The sequence below is a fragment of the Gadus morhua genome, chromosome 15 (genome assembly GCF_902167405.1).
Source record: "Gadus morhua chromosome 15, gadMor3.0, whole genome shotgun sequence".
Classification (NCBI taxonomy): Eukaryota; Metazoa; Chordata; class Actinopteri; order Gadiformes; family Gadidae; genus Gadus; species Gadus morhua.
In genome coordinates, this window is record NC_044062.1 from 19842653 (window position 1) to 19861669 (window position 19017).

General features: G+C 41.4%; 1 protein-coding gene across 2 annotated transcripts; it reads right to left on the minus strand.

Annotated features, from left to right (window-relative positions):
- Positions 1-2453: 2453 nt before the first annotated feature.
- Positions 2454-10437, minus strand: LOC115560076 (ras-related protein Rab-7L1). 2 transcript variants are annotated; one of them, XM_030379371.1, is made up of 5 exons: positions 9993-10436; positions 9786-9857; positions 9494-9675; positions 8781-8902; positions 2454-4192 (listed from the first exon to the last, which is right to left on the minus strand). In XM_030379371.1, the coding sequence occupies exons 1-5, from the start codon at positions 10108-10110 to the stop codon at positions 4087-4089; spliced, it is 600 nt and encodes a 199-aa protein (XP_030235231.1). In that variant the 5' UTR covers positions 10111-10436; the 3' UTR covers positions 2454-4086. The 2 variants fall into 2 exon arrangements, with proteins under 2 accessions (XP_030235231.1, XP_030235232.1); XM_030379372.1 differs by lacking the exon at positions 9786-9857 and having other exon boundaries at positions 9993-10437.
- Positions 10438-19017: the final 8580 nt, after the last annotated feature.

Consider the following 19017-nt stretch of genomic DNA (forward strand, 5'->3'; position numbering starts at 1 on the left):
ACAGGACGTTTGTATTTTTACTTCGTGTTAAATAAGATAATTTATTTAAAGTAAATAAAATCATAATCAAAAAAGCCCATGATAGGGCTTGTTCATCGCGACGTCACACCGCAATGCCCGCCTTTAATTAGGAAGCATAGCAGCATAGGAATATTACTGGTAGTCATAGTGTTTGGGTCATTGTAATGTTTGAAATAATTTGTCATTATTCGGGAGACATTGATGTGTTTAAAACTGCCACAGCATTTATCATGAAAGACATGGCGAAACCAGTCTTTGATTAGTACATGTTACAGTACATTCCCCCTTATTTATGATTTTATACTACAACTCGCTTGAGGCATTATCGAGTAAGCGTGTTGTCTCGCCAAAAAACCTGCCATGATGCTTCTGATGTACACGCCCTATTGACCCTTTGCACAGCGGCGGGAAAAGGGGAAAGGTGTCACCAATAAACCCACAAACCACTCATTATGGGTCTGCTCCTTATATGAACCAGGACACAGGTAGGAGATAGTGAAAAATTAGGCATTGATTATTGCTAGTGCTTTGACGAGATGCAAAGTTATTGTAACTGTAAACACCATGGAACGCTGTGTGTTCTCGACAAAACGACAAGACGACAAAACTTCTGAAAGATTATTCCAATAAGTAATGAATAGTAATGTATTAGTGCATCGTTAATTGCAATGTAACACATGTATTCAAGTAATAAATGAGTGAATAACCAATGATGAAGCCAGCAAATAGATTGCAGGAATGTAAAGAGTGAAATATAAACAGCTTCCTGCGCCAGCTAGTCTCTGATTCGTGACCTAAAACCGGGAACTCTGGAAGCTTCATTTCTAATGGTCGAGTTCAATGGAATTTAATTAAACAATATAAACGGTAAGGTATGGTGTTCGGTTCTAGCTGTTGACTTAGTAATCTGTAACATACAAAAACATTCACAATAGTTATTGCCACCATATTATTATGTGGCAAGAATTGAATAGAAAGCCATTCAAAAAGTGACGATGAGCGAGAGAGGACACATAACCCTTGGTTCACGCCCACACACCCCTTGCTATACCGGTCCACTAGTGGGCGGCAGCCCGATGGAAGACCCCCCCCCCTGAAAAGAGAGCTGCTGCCTGCAGGCCCACTCAACTCACACACATGTTGGCCCCACACCCCCAACCTGTTTGAAACACGGTCTTTAATTTGCTTTAGTCCTTAAAACCTTGAGGGCCCCTCGAGCTACATGGTGTGTACCTGCTCCCAGTGTATTCACACTGCTAGAAATCGCTTATTGCAATTGCTTATTAGTGGTTCTGAGGGAGCCTTAAAGACATTTAAAAGCAGAATTGAAGAGCGGTCTGGTGTTTCAGCTACAGCGCAGGTTAACTGACCAAACCTGGAAATACTTTGGTATCAGTGGCACAAGCCTGGTGTATGGATTGGGATGTGGCGTGTCTTTCTCCTGTAAATATCTATGAGCTAAATTCGATTTTTTAAATGTAATCAGATACAATTTGGGTAATCTCAGTAACATTCATGAAAGGAATTGATGTGCTTCAAAATGCTATTAGGCTATTTTTCTGGCGATGAATGTGTGGGCGGTGGAGAGAACTAATTGCCTATCCCATATGTATATTCTGCATTTGAAATGCCATGTGTTTTCATAGGAACGTATAGAGGTGATCAGTATAATTATGGCTTAGAATAAGCCCAAGATAGCAGCACAGCTGGAGCATTTGTGCTGCTTAATATACATATTTGTAAAATATAACTGGTAGAAAAAATACGGTGAATATTGGTTGGTGAATTATCACCATGCTTTTTTCTACACATACCTTATCATATAATATTTCATGTAGTTTGGATACGATTTCCATTATTATAACATGGAGTAGGCCATCATGATCGGTTTGAAAAAGATTTAATATTGAACTGCCCCATTTTCTGTGTTCGTTTTTGGTGAGGCAAAACACAAAAAAAATATCTAGGAAGTGTATCACACTTGTATTACATGGAGGTGTTAAAATGATTTTCTGGATATCCTGTCTGCTTCACTTCAACATTTCCCCTTTTTTATTATGCTGTCTCTAGTCAACTCAAAAGGACCTATGCTGCCCCCTTCTGTTCAATATATCACACTGAAGGTTGTTTACCACATACTTCTGACTTCTGAATGTGCTCGGTAAATCCCTTTACAACACAGTACAATAATTGTGCATATTTGATTGTACACAATATGTCACATTAATATACAATAATATATAAAGCTAACCTTAAGTTCCACATTAGACAGGAAGCTGTGATATCGATATTAAGGATCCATTCGTGACACAAACTGAATTAAAGACTAACAAAACTAACATTTCAAAAATCAGTTCCTGAGAAAATGTTCACCATTTATAACTACAAAATCCATTTCCTGCAGAAAATGCAGTGAGTGCTGCAGTGCAAGGTGAGGTTGAAAATATGTTTTAATAAAGCCACATAATTTAATACGTAAAGAAAACAGAGTTCAAAAGTCTAAATGGCGTAAACAATGTAAACATGCAAATAATTTAAAAAAATGTAAATGGTGGGAGTAAATAAAGTGACAGCTGAATGAAAAGCGCAAAGCATTGCTAAAAATGCAGAAATGTGAAATGAATTGAACTGAAGGATCTGAAAGGTGTTGCCCTGCACTGCTGGTGCAGGGCAACACCTAGTGGGGCCAATGGCCCCACCATGGCCCCACTATGATGGTGAACCTAGATCTTCTGCCTGTTCAGTTGTTCAAACCTGTCTTGACTCTTTTAATTTGAACCGTCAATTTGAGCATGCTGTTTTGGTAGTGCTCACAATATGTTGACAGAATAGTAAATTACCATTAATGTAAGTTGTCGTATTTTCAACATTTACTTGTGTTGGGCTAAAACCTTGCAAGGTTAAATCATTTATTAGGTGTTTGATAGAACAATGTCATCAAGTGACCTGAAAAGACACCGCATCAATGTCCTGTAACAAATCAACTAACTGAAGAAGAAATATGCTGAAGAAAATAAACAAATAAACTTGGTTCTTGAATAGCGTTCCCCATGTATTGTTCCACATGCATATGATCCCGTCTCTCTTAAGTGAACTTAAATCATGTTGGAAACATGGAAACTAAAAAGCTATAGGCACACACAGTATATAGAAAACAAGGAAAAAGTAGTGCAATAACAATCGCAATAAAAGAGTGTGAGCCCTATTACAACGATACAATTGCAGAAATTATGAGAACGTAAGCTTAGTCTTCAATGAATCACTGATATTTACAGAGGACCAGCCCGAAATAGACAAAGAGAAAGTGAGGTAAAAAAAGCAAAGCAAAATTGTTTTTTTTAAATGGTTTAGTAGTAATAAAGTAATAAAAGGTGTGCAGTGATCATTCAAAACAAACAAATAAAAACAAAACTATGTGTAGTGCTCAGTCCTGTGTGTGCAACAGGTTCCTGTATAAAAGGAGAACTGAATGTTTGACAACAATGAGGGCCACGGGACAGAACTAGAGAAACATGTCACCACTGTTTACCCCTGATCCATCCACTCATTTTCACCAATGAAGGAACATTTGGAAACTACATTTTCTAAATTCCATTTATTGTATTCACTGATAGTGAGTGGCTGATACCTGCAGTTTGATACCTGAACTCCATCATACGCTATTTTAGTTTTTCCCTTCCTTTCACGTATAATCTAATCTGGTTCTAGGAATAAAAGAGCGGATATATAAAACATTTTCCCTTTTAATACTTCCAAGATTCCTCTATGTGCTCAATACATTTGATCTGGTCTCTTTTTTAATCCTGAAGATCATTTGGTGCCATTTTATCATTTTGGACACACACACACACACACACACACACACACACACACACACACACACACACACACACACACACACACACACACACACACACACACACACACACACACACACACAGTAAGGTCAAGTAAGGTCTGTGATTCTGGTCAGGGCTTAGGGAGTTGGATGCCTTGCTCATGAGCCCCCAGAGAGTGCAGTCCTAAAGGTAGTCATATGCAGGTTGTTGGTGGGAGGAGGGCTGCTCAGCAGCACCCGGTGTTGGGGTCCAGCTGGCAGTCCAGTAGATGATTGACATCACCGGTCTGTTGTAGGTCGCACTGCATGGACAGAATCTCCTCCACCAACCTCCTGCATCACAAGACAGCGCATTGAGAGGAGTTGTGGCTGCAGGCCGTTTCAGTGGAGCCTTCCACTGATCCCCTTAGAGTGTTGCGAATTCAGTCTTCAGTCTAAAGCGGGGGCCACACTAAAGGATTTTCAAGGCCGATTTGAAGCAGGGGGATTCCAGAATCTGCAGCTCCAGTCCCTTTCATTAGGTGAATTTTGTAAGCGTACAGTTTGTTTATTAAAGAGGACATTTTATACACACAATACCACCAGTAGTTCACCCATCGACGCCATCTTGTTTTTAAGACTCGATAAGTAGATTAACGAACACAGAGATTGTGACATCCGTCAACAGCACGCAAGCTCTGTGTTCGCCAATCTACTGTACACTTAAAAAGTTATCAATGCCTCGTTTTATATGTTAAGACCAGGGCTTGAAAACAAAATTATTTTTCAATCGTTCCGCTCCGAACGGAACCGGTATATTTAACGTTCTCGTTCTTGCGTTCCGCCACCAACATATCGCTCCTGAACCGGTTCGGAACGTAAAATAACGTTCGTTCTTAACGTTCCGGCAGTGTTATTGGGCATAGTCTATTTTTGTGGTCGATAAAAGGGTGACCAGATGTGTCGCGTTGTGCGGGACAGTCCCGCATTTCCATTACTTTGTACTCGTCCCGCAAATTGAGACGTTGTCCCGCATTGTTATTAGGGCTGGCCCGAATTATTTGAATATTCAAATACTCGTTGGGAAAATTAGTATTCAAAGCTTAAATCAGTATTCAGAGCTTCGTTGTTTCATGTAGGGCCTACGTGACGTTACTTTACTTTATAACAACATTAGCGGGATCTCGGGAGGAAAAGAAATGCTTAGTGAAATGCTAACCTTAGCTTAGTTGTTTGTTTACGTTCGCTGTACAGCGCCGGTGCCGCGCCATTCACTGTGACTGGCTTGCTGCAGAGCGTGAGCGTCTTGGGAATACCCGGTCAATATAATGGATATAATATGGACACATAAGACAATCAATATTCGGTATTTGTTATGGATTTATTGTACAAATTCCCTGAAAAGATGCACGTTCCAGAATGAATTGAAAAGCTCCCGCAAGGGCTGAGATGGCAGAGGACAGCTGATTTGGAACGGAACAACAGCTGTTTGCTTCCACGGGGAAAACTAAGTAACTGCAACTTACTTAGGCCTACTAATTAACGTTCAAAAGCTATTAAATCTTCAACAAAATATGCAGATACTGTCAAAATCGGTTCCAGGGAGTATATAGGGATTATTAATGTTGTTCTTGACGGTGTATTTTTCTGGAATGAGTATTCGAATATTCGCTCGGAAAAACCAACGAGTATTCAAAGCCTGAAAAATGGCATTCGGGCCAGCCCTAATTGTTATTGACAGACTGTCAGACTTGATTTTTGAAATAAGTGTTTTATAATCTGGCATTTATGAAATAGCTGTGTGTAGACAGCAGTGGGGGCTGTCACCAGGGAGCGGGCGGGCTGTCTGATCATGTCAATAAAACTGGGACGCGGACGCAGGTTAAGGGCACGGCCACCAACAAGAAACAATGCAAAGGCGATATAGTGGACTCGGTTAATTTAGCTCACGTTACCTTTGTCGAAGATAGAGCTCAGTGCAACTGTTGCTTCCAAATCGCCTCTCGCCAGGGTGGTGCTGGGAACTTGTGACAACTGAGCTTAGCGGGTGGCGAAGTGAACTGGGCAACCGGAAATATTTTTATTTTTTCATGAAATAGGCTATGCTTTTGTGAAATTTTATAGGCTATTTTATGGGCGAAAAAAACCCGTTATTAACCGGTTTTGGGGATTTCAGAATAACGTTTCTGTTCCGGAACAGTTGAAGACCATTTGGTTTTCGTTTCCATTTCCGTTCCTCGTAAAATTCCGTTCGTTTTCCGTTTTCGTTTTCGTTCCTTGAACCAATTCAGAGCCCTGGTTAAGACCCTTATTATACTGCCAAAGAAGTGTCGGGCTACTTCTAGCCTTTTAAGTGGTTTAAAATAGCAATTTAGTTTTTACCCTAACACATGCCCCCATCGTTCCAAGTTTATAGCGTTTTGCTAGAATCGTCTAAAAACAGCCAACTTAAGAATGCGTCTATACACGCTTTTTGCTCCCAAACGAACATTCCAGCTCAACATCTAGTAGACATATCCCAGATCCATTTTACACCGGACTTCTCCTTTAAGACATCGTAACTCAATAATTTTTCCACTGTTTACCTTCGTTCAACCCATTTAACAAATCTACACAATTGTATCTTCAATAATATCCAAACGGAATTTCGATATCATTTAAAGCAGTGGTTTTCAAACTGTGGGGCGCGCCCCCCCTGGGGGGCGCCAGAGTTCTTCAGGGAGGGCGCGACGTGAGAAAATAATAAACCCGAAAAAAAACCTGAAAGTCGATGATTCAAATCATCAGTCGTACTTCAACTGTAGAAGTAACATAACTAAATCAAACCATTTAACAAATCTACACATTTGTATCTTCAATAATATCTAAACAGAATTTCGATATCATTTAAAATTTCTTCAGAATCAGTTTTAGTATACCGCTTCGTTTTCAGCTGTTTTCATTGAAGACGTCAGCCCATTCTGATACACCTACTTCTAGACATCGTAACTCATTCATTTTTCAACCGATTACCATCGTTCAAACCATTAAACAAATCTGCACACTTGTATCTTCAATACTATCAATACTATCGGCATTTTGATAGCATTTATACTTTTTTCAGAATCACAGTTTTAGTTTCAAACATCGTTTTCAGTTGCTTATAATAATTTAGGTCACCATAGCAACGCCGGTAAACAAACCCCGCCGAATAGTCGAATCTCTGGACTGAAAAGGCAGAACTGATTCGACTCAGAAAGTTCAGAGTCGGGGACCCTGAATGAATCTGTGTAAATTGGCAGTTTACACAGATTAAGATGTTCAAATGTATTTAAAAAAGGTTAAGCTAAAACATGCTTAGATAAAGTTGTTAAATTGTGTTAGAAATGTGTTTAAAAACGCACAAAGATGTTGTAATGTTTCAGAAATATGTTTCAGAAATATGTTTAAAATGTTTCAAAAATATGTTACAAATGTTTTAAAATTATGATCAGAGATGTTTAAAATGTGTAAAATAATTAAGATGGCTTTCAAAACACAGGTATTTAGAACATTTCTTTTTTGGGGGGGGGGGGGGGCAGTTTCATACCGGCTTCGTTTTCAGTTGGCCTCATCGATTTACGTTGAGGGTTAGGGTTTTTTGCTGGAGCGTGCGGACGCTCGGCATTGTTGCCAGATTGGGCAGTTTTTCCCGCCAGATTGGGCTACTTTTGGAGGACGTTCAGGCAGTTTTGCCAGATTGGGCTATTTTTCCCGCTCTATTGGGCTACTTTATCACGCACCGGCTTGCTATTCTCTTCAAGACACACTCACACCCACACACCAGCAGTGCAGGGCAATACATTTGACCTTTCAGATTCTTCAGTTCAATTAATTTTACATTTCTGCATTTTTAGCAATGCTTTGCGCTTTTCATTCAGCTGTCACTTTATTTGTAACCATTTACATTTCTTAAATGGTGTGAATGTTAACATTGTTTACTCCATTTAGACTTTTGAACTTGTTCAAATCCCTTCACTTGATTTAAGCCATTTAACGTTTCTTTAAGTCTTAATCTATCTGGCTTTATTAAAAAATATTTTCAACCTCACTCCCCCCTATCTCTTCTCTACATGTAGTTGTGGTGCGCGAATGCTGCTGAGGGAGGTAGCCTAGTTGATTGATTCGCTGAATTGTCCAATCATGTGGTGATAACAAAAAAGAAAGCGATACCATTGGCCTGGGGCGCACACTGGTGCGACCCGAGGGCAAATTTTCTTGCGCCAATGAAAAGCTGTCTCTGCTTGATAGACAGCAAAAAGTTAGCGAGCTTAGATTGACTTCAACGTGGCCGGCGCCCCTGACTTGGAGGGCTTTATTTTGAATGACCAATAACTAGCCTAGCCCAAATCATTGACGTTCAGACGCATTTAAATGGTTGCTGGCAGTGACAAGTATGTCACACAATTAAACAAGGATAAACGCTATGTATTTTTGTTGATTTATTTCGTAATGATAAGTTTATTAATAGTTGGCAGATATATGGCAGTTGGAATTCACTCCCCTCCCACATCAAAGTCTCTCCAACCCTCTCTTCTTTGAAATCTGCCCTCAAAACATACCTTTTCACACTAGCCTTCCCCACCTAACTCCCACCTTATTCTTCATGTTTAACCTCTGTTTTTCTTTTATTCCTAGTCTGTCTTACATAGTTTTTGATAGGGCAATATGTAAAGCGTCTTAGAGTACCATATTAAGCGCTATATACATTTATTTTATTATTATTATTATTATTATTATTATATATTCAAGTGAAAATTTCACGGAGGGGCGGTGCCCTAGCGCCCCTTATTGGCCCACCGCCATTCCATCCTATTAAATGAACCACATCAACCGAATACACTGTAAGCTTGCATTTTTTAAAAGATAGAATTGGCAATCGTTTATATCCACTTGAGGGTTCGGGCTGTATCGGCTGTGTCACCTGATAGCCTCTGAGATGTTTTTGTTGTCCTTCACAGAAGTCTCCATCCACGCCACAAATCCATTCTCCTTACTAAACCTACTGATGAACTCGGTCGACACCACCCTTGAGGGTAGATCACACTAGGGGGGGGAAGAACGAGAGAGAGAGAGCGAGAGCAAGAGCGAGAGAGAGAGAGCAAAGGGTGTAATTAATCTGAGATGTCTGAGGAATATTAGAGACAGAGGGCAAGAGATGGATGGGGGCATGGGTCGGAGGGAGAGTATAAAACTAGTACAGTAAACATGGCATGGGGATGAGAGTGAACAGAAGTTGAAAAGGACAAAGGGACCTGCTGGTTACATAAATATATGTTATGTTGTCATTCAAGTCATCGAAGATTTTCATTCAACTTCTTCTGAGACCTTCAAGGAGCCTGCTGTCTGTCCACACCACCTGGTCAGAGCCTGACTGAATAGCCCTGCGTGTTAATGTTTAAACCATGACTGGTTATCACATGCCGGAGAGGCCAAGAAGCGTTACGAAATGACGGTATCATTCAAAATAACTCAGAACTCTATTGCTGAATTTGCAATCTGGATTGTCTCAAGCAAATAATTATGCTAATCGATTAGTTTAAACGCTGCAATGATTGGCTGGACAACATCAGTACACCTTCAGCAGAACTGTGTTAACAGTTGTAGGCCTCTACAGGTGTACAACACAGAAGCTACCTTATTAGCCAGAAGAATGCAGGGTATTGGGTTCCCGTCCGGCAGCATGGCCTTGCTGTCCAGGTCCTGCTTCCACACTCGGCAGCTCTGGAAGCTGTCCGGGTTTGTGACGTCAAACATGATGACGCAGCCCGACGTGCCTTTATAGTAGATCCTGGTCATGGAGATGAACCGCTCCTGGCCTGACAAACACGCACAGAGACACACACAGACACACATGGTTATCCAGTATGAAACCATTTACTCTTTGTGATGATATTGCCCCTTATGTAACCCATACTACTCTTTCTACCTGCAATGTCCCACAGCTGCAGTCTGACTTTCTCTGTGTCTGTCCAGGGTAGCAACTTCATAGAGAAATCCACTAGCGAGAGAGGGATAGGGAGGGAGGTACATCCAACCAGAGATTACTGTGAAACATTGACGGATTGCTGTCAAATTACCGAAGTAACCAAAACATGATTGGTCTGATAAGTGCCAAAAACACATGTGGCCTTACCTCCCATAGTCATCTTGTAGTCTTTGTTGAACTGCCCGTTGACATAGCGATGGACAAAGGACGACTTTCCCACATTCCCATCACCGACAACCAAGACTTTCAACAAGTACTCGGTCATAGCTCTCAGAGCGAACGCATTGGCCGCTCAGACACACCGGGGAAAGGGGAAGCGATCCGTGTTGGCAACGGGGCTTCGTTCCCTGTCCGTCCCCGTCACTCAAGTCGAACAGGATTGTTCAGCAACTCCCAAACTCACCTGTGTAGGGTCGAAACCTGAGGTCGATTCTCCTCGTTGATGGCGGTCCACTTGTTTTTCCCCTAATCTTCACATGTCACAAACTTCGCGTTCCTGTCCTCTGCGCCTCGCACTCAAAGGAGTTTTGCTTCGCATCCCGAGGTGTGGACGCGCTTCATCGTTGCGTAACCTTGGACTGCCCGTGACGTAACCTCGTGTGTCGTGCACTTGCTGCTTGAAGGATTTCAAAATAAAACTAGTAATTGAATTTCCTGCAAAAAATGCGTCGAGTGCTGTAGTACAAAGTGAGGTTGAAAATATTTTTTAATAAAGCCACATAGATTAAAACATAAAGAAACGTTATGACTTAAAGACCTACGTGCAGGTTAACCGGAAGTTTTGATTAATGGGTAGGCCTAAATAAAGCACTTAAAATATGTGTATCATTTATAAAATGTCTCCAAAATAGTCCAGTTTTTGTCGTTTTTGGCAGTAACGGGTGTTTTCTAACGCAATTCGGCGATGACGTCACGTTGGGGGAGACGTGGTGGGAGGTAGCCTGCAGCCTAGTACTATAACTACGGCGTCTAAGATGTGGCAAAAAACACAAATAACATGTATGATGGCGGCCAACAGCAGTATCATTTCGAACCTGTCAGACGTGAGAGGGCGAATGAGGAATTGCCGAGAACTGATGGCGGTCAAAGCTAATTAAATGCATGGTCAGAGTATAATGAGTGGAGAGTTATAATTTAGCAACCAGCAACGAGCGCTGGAGCTAGTCAATGAACAGCAGTGCATACAATAACGACACTTTTATTTATTTTTACTGTCAGTGAAAATTACCGAGTGAAAGTCAACGTTTTCTTTATATCTAGTGACAGCGATTATCGTCGTAAGTACCGGTGTTACACCGAACTCTGCGACCCACCGAAAAGTGTGACCCCAGGGGGCGCAGTTGTATATCTACATTTTCTGCAACATGGTGGGCATTAGCCTATAACAAAAACATAAATAAAACATAAGATCTGGGGTGGGTCTTTCTTTTCTTGATACTAACATTAATTCTAAACAGCATTTTACACAGTAGCCAATAGGAAATGCTCAAAGGTAAAGCAGCGTAATTTTACACAGACTGTAGCTTTTTATGGGTAAAGAAGCAACGGTGAAGGACCGGACTGGACGCCCTATCGATTGTATTGGTCTGTAAAGTGCTAACAAATCAATCAAATGTATCTATTAAGCACCTTTATTAAAAAGGTAATTGGTTGGGGGGAGATCTTATGTTTTATGTATGTTTTTGTCATGCCTGTCTTCCTTCAAACTCGTGCATACTGCATAAATGATGCAACAGCGCCCCCTGGGGTCACACTTTTCGTGGGTCGCAGAATTCGGTGTAGCACCGGTAAACTTACTCAAGGACTGTGCGGCTGAACTAGCTCCAGTTCTCACCACCATCTTTAACCTGTCTCTGGCCTCATCCTGCGTCCCAGGATGTCTCAAGGCAGCAACAATAGTCCCGGTTCCCAAGACACCAAATGTTGCAGGTCTGAACAACTACAGGCCTGTGGCACTCACCCCTATCGTCGCAAAATGCTTTGAGAAACTAGTCATCAAACACATTAAAGCCTCCATACCGCCATCATTAGATCAGAATCAGTTTGCTTACCGGAAGAACAGGTCAACAGAGGATGCCATGGCCATTGTGTTACACACTCTACTAGAACATCTTGAGCACAGTAACACATATGGGCGACTCCTTTTTGTTGAATTTAGTTCAGCTTTCAACACTATCCTGCGAGGTGAATAGTGGGGAATAGCCCCCGAGACCGAAGGTTTATTTGTTATCAGCGGACATTTTGCGTTGAAAACAATATTGAGTTTGAGATGTCAATCATGGGATATTGCCCAATATCCCGAGATAGCGAACCAATCAAATTGCGCCATCTTGGGAGGTTCACGTGTAGCATATACTAACTATAGATAATATCTATGTATTTATCTATGTATCTGTATAATCTGCTGAACACTCTCTACACGCCTACTATTTTAGAGGTTTGCTATTGATTCTCATTTCCCTTAGAATGGGGAGACACGGACCAAAGCCTCATTGAGGCCCCGTTCACACGAAGCCGAAACGGGCGAAACCGTTACGGTTTCGATCTATCCGGTTTCGAAGTATCTCCGTAAAGACGAAGCCAAGCGAAACCGGGTAGATCTGTAGAAACGCTGTAGTACACATTCCAGGCCCATAAGGGGCGCCTCTTCTGGTACAGAAATCCAGAAGAAATGAAATAAGAAGAAGAGGCGAGCATGCGCATAAAGGCTGCCCTTATGCGCATGCTCGCATGTGATTTCTGAGACTCCGCGGGCTTAAGAGCCATTGGCTAGGAGGTCGAGGGGTGGGGCGATGACGTCATGGTTTGCGGTTTCAGTCGGTTTCAGGCGTAGACACGATTCCAAAACGAAACCGGGTAGATTTGAAACCACCTCAGAGGGTGGTTTCAGAAGTTTGCGGTTTCGGTCAGCGGATTCGCCGGCTTTGTGTGTACGGAAGGCCGAACCGTACAAGACCTTTGCGGTTTCGCCATGAAATCGGCTTCGTGTGAACGGGGCCTGAGACCCTTGGGAGTAGAGACTAGTAATTAAGTGCACTCACACTAGGCCATCTGGCCGTGGCCGTTGGCCGTTTTCACACCTAACCGTGCTCAAATGGCCCCATTGTTCTCCGGCCTGCACTCACACTAGGCCATCTGGCCGTGGCTGTTGGGCGTTGTAACTGTGGCCTGGCCACGGTAGGCTCTTGTACATACGTCATCACGTCGTAAGTAACACGTCATCACCAAGCGTCCGCTGCATGGACCATAATAAAGTCTGCCGCCAGTCAGAGCTCTAACAACAATGGACAACAACACACAAAACACAGTTCGCACTTTGCTGAGTCTGTTGCTTATTTGGATATATGTTTACCGTTTAATGGGAAAGAAGGTTGTCGCCTTTATTATGTCCGTGGTCGTCGCATGGACTATACGTCATCCAGCTCAGGTTGCGTAGCCGTGCGTGTGCGCGTGTCGGCTCATTAGCATCTGTACCGTGGCGGCCCGTACCGCAGCAGCACACCTCTCCCAAGTGGCCAAATTGGCCCGGCCTGGCCACACTCACACTGGCAGATTTGAGCACGGTTAGGTGCTAAAACGGCCACGGCCAGATGGCCTAGTGTGAGTGTACTTAATTACTAGTCTCTACTCTCAAGGGTCTCAATGCGGCTTTGGTCCGTGTCTCCCCATTCTGAGGGAATCAATAGCAAACCTCTAAAATAGTAGGCTACCTACTTTTTCGTATAACATTCCGCTTTGTGATACCTAACAACATTAAATACAATAAATAACAGTTTAAATCTTAAATACCCACAAGCAAATTGCACAAATTCGTTGGAAAATAAACCCTGCAACACGGCCTTTAAATCAAGCCACAAGTGAAGGGATTTGAACAAAAGTAAAATGGAATAGGCCTAAACAATGTAAACATGCACACCATCTAAGGAAATGTAAATTTGGAAACAAATAAAGTGACAGCTGAATGAAAAGCGCAAAGCATTGCTAAAAATGTAGAAATGTACAATTAATTGAACTGAAGTATCTGAAAGGTCAAATGTATTGCCCTGTACTGCTGGTGCGTGCGTGCTTGTTGTGTTTCTCTTTCATGTTTCTCTTGTGCGTGCTCATGATCTTTATTAAATCTTTACGATACAAACAAGAACAAGCAAACAGTCATTAATAATTGATCAACAGCAGAGCCAGGGGGAGTTTCAAATACATACATTAAAAATAGAGCATAACTGAATGGATTTAGCAGCATTCTTATTTTTTGAGTCATAGATGGTTTTGACATTCTCTTTTTCCCTACCAAAAGCAATAAAAGAAGGTTTAGAGTTACTAAATTTGGCTTTGTGAGTATGATGTTTCCCTAAAATGATCAACGAATTAATCAGGTACATTTCTTTGTTTTTTACTTTTGTTGTCATGGAAACCAAACAGTACATCTTTCCACAACAAAGAAAAATCAGCGACAAGTTTATCGGTAATGTATCGGGATAGATCTTTCCATAAAGTGGTGGTGTAGGGACATTGCCAGAACAGGTGCACCATTGTTTCTGTACATATTCCACATAAAGAACAGTTAACACATACGTCACACTTAAACCTAAGGAGATATTGCTTAGCAGGATAATACCTATGTATGATTTTGAATGACATTTCTCTTACTTTATTCGTAAGGAGGTATTTTTAAGGAAGGTTCCAGATATTTCCCAAATTCAAGTTGTCAACAAAATTAGACCAATAGGGAACAACATTAGGGGTACTGTTGACATCGCTGTGGAATAAAGAGCGAATGTTACGATTATTATTCCTCATTGTGGTAGCGAAACATATATATGGCGCGTTTCCACTGCAGGGTGCGGAACGGATCGGATCGCAAAGGTGCGGATCGGGTCGCGTTTCCACCGCCAAAAGTGGGTGTGACCCGGACTTTGCCGTACCCGTTCCGGCCTCGTTCTCGGAACTCCTCCGTTGGGGTACCGAAAACGAGACGAGACGCCTGAAAGGGTCCCGGGAAATTCTAGCTACACACCCCCTCCCTTGATTGGTCGACAGAATCATCACTTCCGGGTGACGCGAGGATAAAAACAAACAAACAGTAGCCTCGAGGTATTATTCTTTACAATTAACATGTCGCGTAAAGCGCTTGCTTGGGCGAACAAGGAGGTGGAGACGTTCGTCTGCATTCTTGGGGAGGAAGACGTTGCTAACGATGTTTACGTAGCTGCCGCGGCGATCAACATCCGGCCTACCACAAAGGGTACTGTCGGCAGTGGAAACGCGACCTCGGAACTGAGCTGCTGGGCTATACCGCCCCCTCCCTGTACGCACCTTTGCGATCCGATCCGTTCCGCACCCTGCAGTGGAAACGCGGCAGTTAACATTACCAACTGAGGTCAATTTAGGGTCCAAAGCTGGTAAACAGTCTGGTTTTCCAGTCCCTCTCAAGAGAGTTAAAATACCAGATGGGATGGCATCCATAACAATAGTAAATTATTTTGGGGTGATTGGAATGCCAAAAGTGTGAAGGAATTCAGAATAATTCAGCAAAGTTTCATTATCATTTAGTAATTTGGATGCTAGAATTATGCTTCTATTGAACCAAGTTTTATAAAAAAAAAAATATTTATTCTTGAATTTAATAAGCCGATTATTCCAGATGAAGCACCTATGTGGGGAGAAATTATGTTTGTAGATTAACGACCATGCTAAGAGCATTTGTTTGTGGAATTTGGATAAAATTAAGGGATTTATTTTCTATTTTATAATCACATAAAAGAAAAAAATTCTAGACCTCCAACCATAGAGAAAATATAGTTATGTATAAAATTCCATGTAGATGTGGGATTTTTTAGAAAATGCTTTATCCAATTTATTTTATTAAGGGTTGTAAAATCAAGAAAATTTAGACCACCGTGTCAAAGGTGTTCATAATAACAGATTTTTTCCAAATCTAACTGAAAGTAATTCATCAATGGAGTTACAGAGTTTTTTGTTGACAAACAAGGGGATAGCTGCATATGTAAGATGGGATAAACCTTCTGCCTTTGTGAACAATACTCGTCCTTTCAAGGATAAATCTCTCTGCAGCCATTGATTAAGGTTTTTCTTTGTCTTATCACTAATCAAATTAAAGTGTACAGAGCATCTCTCCTAATTTTTCATTATATTAATCTTATCTTCGATTGGTATGTTACAAACCTGAGAGGTGTTGCTTTCTTTAAGGGAAAAAAGTTCACACTTCAGATTTAAGCAGAGTCCAGAAGCTGCGGAAAATAATTATATTGTTTGGCTGGCATTTTTAAAAAATAATGTAGTATCATCTGCTAGTTGGGTGAGGATCACTCCTCTCTCTGCAATTTAAATTCCTTTAAAGCACTATTTTTAATATGGGTGGAAAGAAGTTGTGTACATAAAATTAATAGGTAGGGAGAGGCAGGGCAGCCCTGCCGGATGCCTCTTTGCAGCTCAAATCTCGGCAAAGTCCCATTTTTTAATCTGATAGAGCTATTGCCTTTGGAGTACATTGTTCTAAGAGCTTTACAGAAAAAATCACCAAAAACCAAATTCTCAATAGTTTGAAATATAAAGTTATGTTCTACTGTGTCAAAAGCTTTATAGAAGTCCAACAAAAAGAAAAAGCTATCATCAGGACATAAAAATGAATAATCAATTATATCTATGACAAGCCGAATATTGTTTGAGTTATGTCTTTTTCTCATGAATCTGGATTGGACTTCAACAATAATAGGGTATAAAACATTCAATTGTTTTGCAATTATTGAGGCAAAAATGTTGTAGTCAGTGTTTAGTAACGTAATAGGTCGCCAAATATCAATCAACAGTGAATCCTTTTTGGGTTTGGGGATTAATGAAATTAAGCCTTGGGTCAGTGATGGAGATAAAGAACCTTTTTCAACACTTTCTAATATAACTTCCAGTAGAAAGGGAGCTAAATCTTGTGTAAAAGCCTGAAAAAACTGCAGAGAGGCCATCAACTCCAGGATATTTATTAGTTTTACAATTTTCAATAGCCAATGTGATTTCCTGCAAGGTTATCATCGCAAAATTTCCTATCATCTTGAGAGATTGGTGTGACGATAAGTGGTTTCAAGAAAGTAGTGGCTGATTGATGGCAATATTGTGATTTGTATACATTTCTATAGAAGTCCAAACAGAAAACAGCTGTGCTCTTCGGATTATAAATTATAGTATCGTTAATATTAAATTGCTGGATTAAATGGAATTTCCCATGATATCTTTCTAAGCCGAAAATATAGGCAGAGTTCTGTTCCCGATCTTCAAACCACCTTTTTCTTGATCTTATAGCCGTGATAAGAGAGATCTTATAACTCTCTTATCACTGCTACGCAGACGACACTCTGTTCTTTTCCCCAGAAGACCCCTCAATTTCGGCTAGGATCTCTGCTTGCCTGCGGGACATCTCTATCTGGATGAAAGATCACCACTTGCAGCTTAACCTAGCAAAAACTGAACTGCTAGTGTTCCCTGCTAAAACAGAGCATCTCCCACCATATCAATGTTCAGGTGGATTCACTCTCCCTGTCACCAACCAACACTGCCCGAAACTTAGGCGCAATAATAGACAATGGCCTCACCTTCACCGAACATATTGCTACAGTCACCAGATCCTGCAGATTCACACTATACAACATCAGGAAGATCAGACCCTATCTCTCCCAGTACTCAGCCCAACTTCTCGTTCAGACCATGGTCTTGTCAAAACTCGATTACTGCAACTCCGTACTGACTGGCCTTCCAGCATGTACCATCAAACCTCTCCAGATGATACAGAACGCAGCAGCCCGCCTCATCTTCTCACAACCAAAGAGGGCACATGTAACACCTCTCCTGGTCTCACTGCACTGGCTCCCCATCGAAGCAAGGATTAAATTCAAATCCTTGACCCTGGCCTACAGGGTTCTCGCAGGGTCCGCGCCATCCTATCTCAGTGTGCTTATACAGCCCTACACCCCTGCCAGACCCCTGCGCTCATCCCAGGAACGTCTCCTACGCCGCGCCAACACCACCACAAAGTCCCAGTCGAGACTGTTTTCCTTCCTGTTGCCACAATGGTGGAACGACATCCCGGGCCCCATCCGCTCGTCCCCCAGTCTGGACACTTTTAAAAAACATCTAAAGACTCACCTACTTCAGCTGTTCCTCCCTGCCTTAGACGCTTAGGCTCCAGATCACTCAGTCCTTCTAAAAACAAATGTTCACTTCCCCTTCTTTTATCAGTTTGTGCTATGTTGGCACTTAATGTCATGATGTGTTTTTTTATATGTTGTATGTCGCCTTGGACAAAGGCGTCTGCCAAATGCCGCTATGTAAGTAAAGTAAAGTGAATGGAGACTGCATTATGATCTGTTAATGGGGTTATGAAGATATTAACTAATATTTTATCAATATTCAATTGATCAGAAACTAACCAATAGTCCAATCGTGAAAGTCTGGTGGCACTTCTATTGCTCCAAGTAAAGGCATTTATGTTAGGATTGTTAAACCTCCATACATCAGTCAAGTCGTATTTTTGCCTAAATAATTGTACGTTTAAATTTACTGCAGTGGAAGCACGTGGAGGCCAACAGTCAATGTTGTGATCTTATATCATGTTGAAATCTCCCCCTATTACTATACCTGAATTTGGAAAGCTATTAAGGGTATTTTGTATGTGCCTCTCTAATGTTTCATGTTTCTCATGGTTAGAATTAGAGCCATATAGGTAAATAATTACCAAAGTAATGTTTTCAACGGTTAACACTATGTATCACTGACAGATAATAGAATAGTCCCTGGAAAATTATATTTTAGAGTCGCAACACCAGCAGAATGTTCAGACCCATGAGCCTGCCACAGATCATTTCTCCACTGGGATCTCCCTAATATACCATCATCCGGAACTGAGTTTGACTTTTGAATGAAACAGAAATCAGATTTGTGCTGCTTGACAAACAAAAATAACTCTTTGCGCTTAAAAATATCCCTTATCCCCCTGGCATTGAGAGTAATGATAGAAAAGGACGTATTAACAACAACAGATAGTCTTGGTCGCCTGCCGAGAAACTCACCTGAATCGAATATATGTGGTTGCAATTTCCCATGCAGCAGTGTCTTTGTCATTGTGACAAAGGCTCATCAGTAACATTATTATTAACATTAACTATAC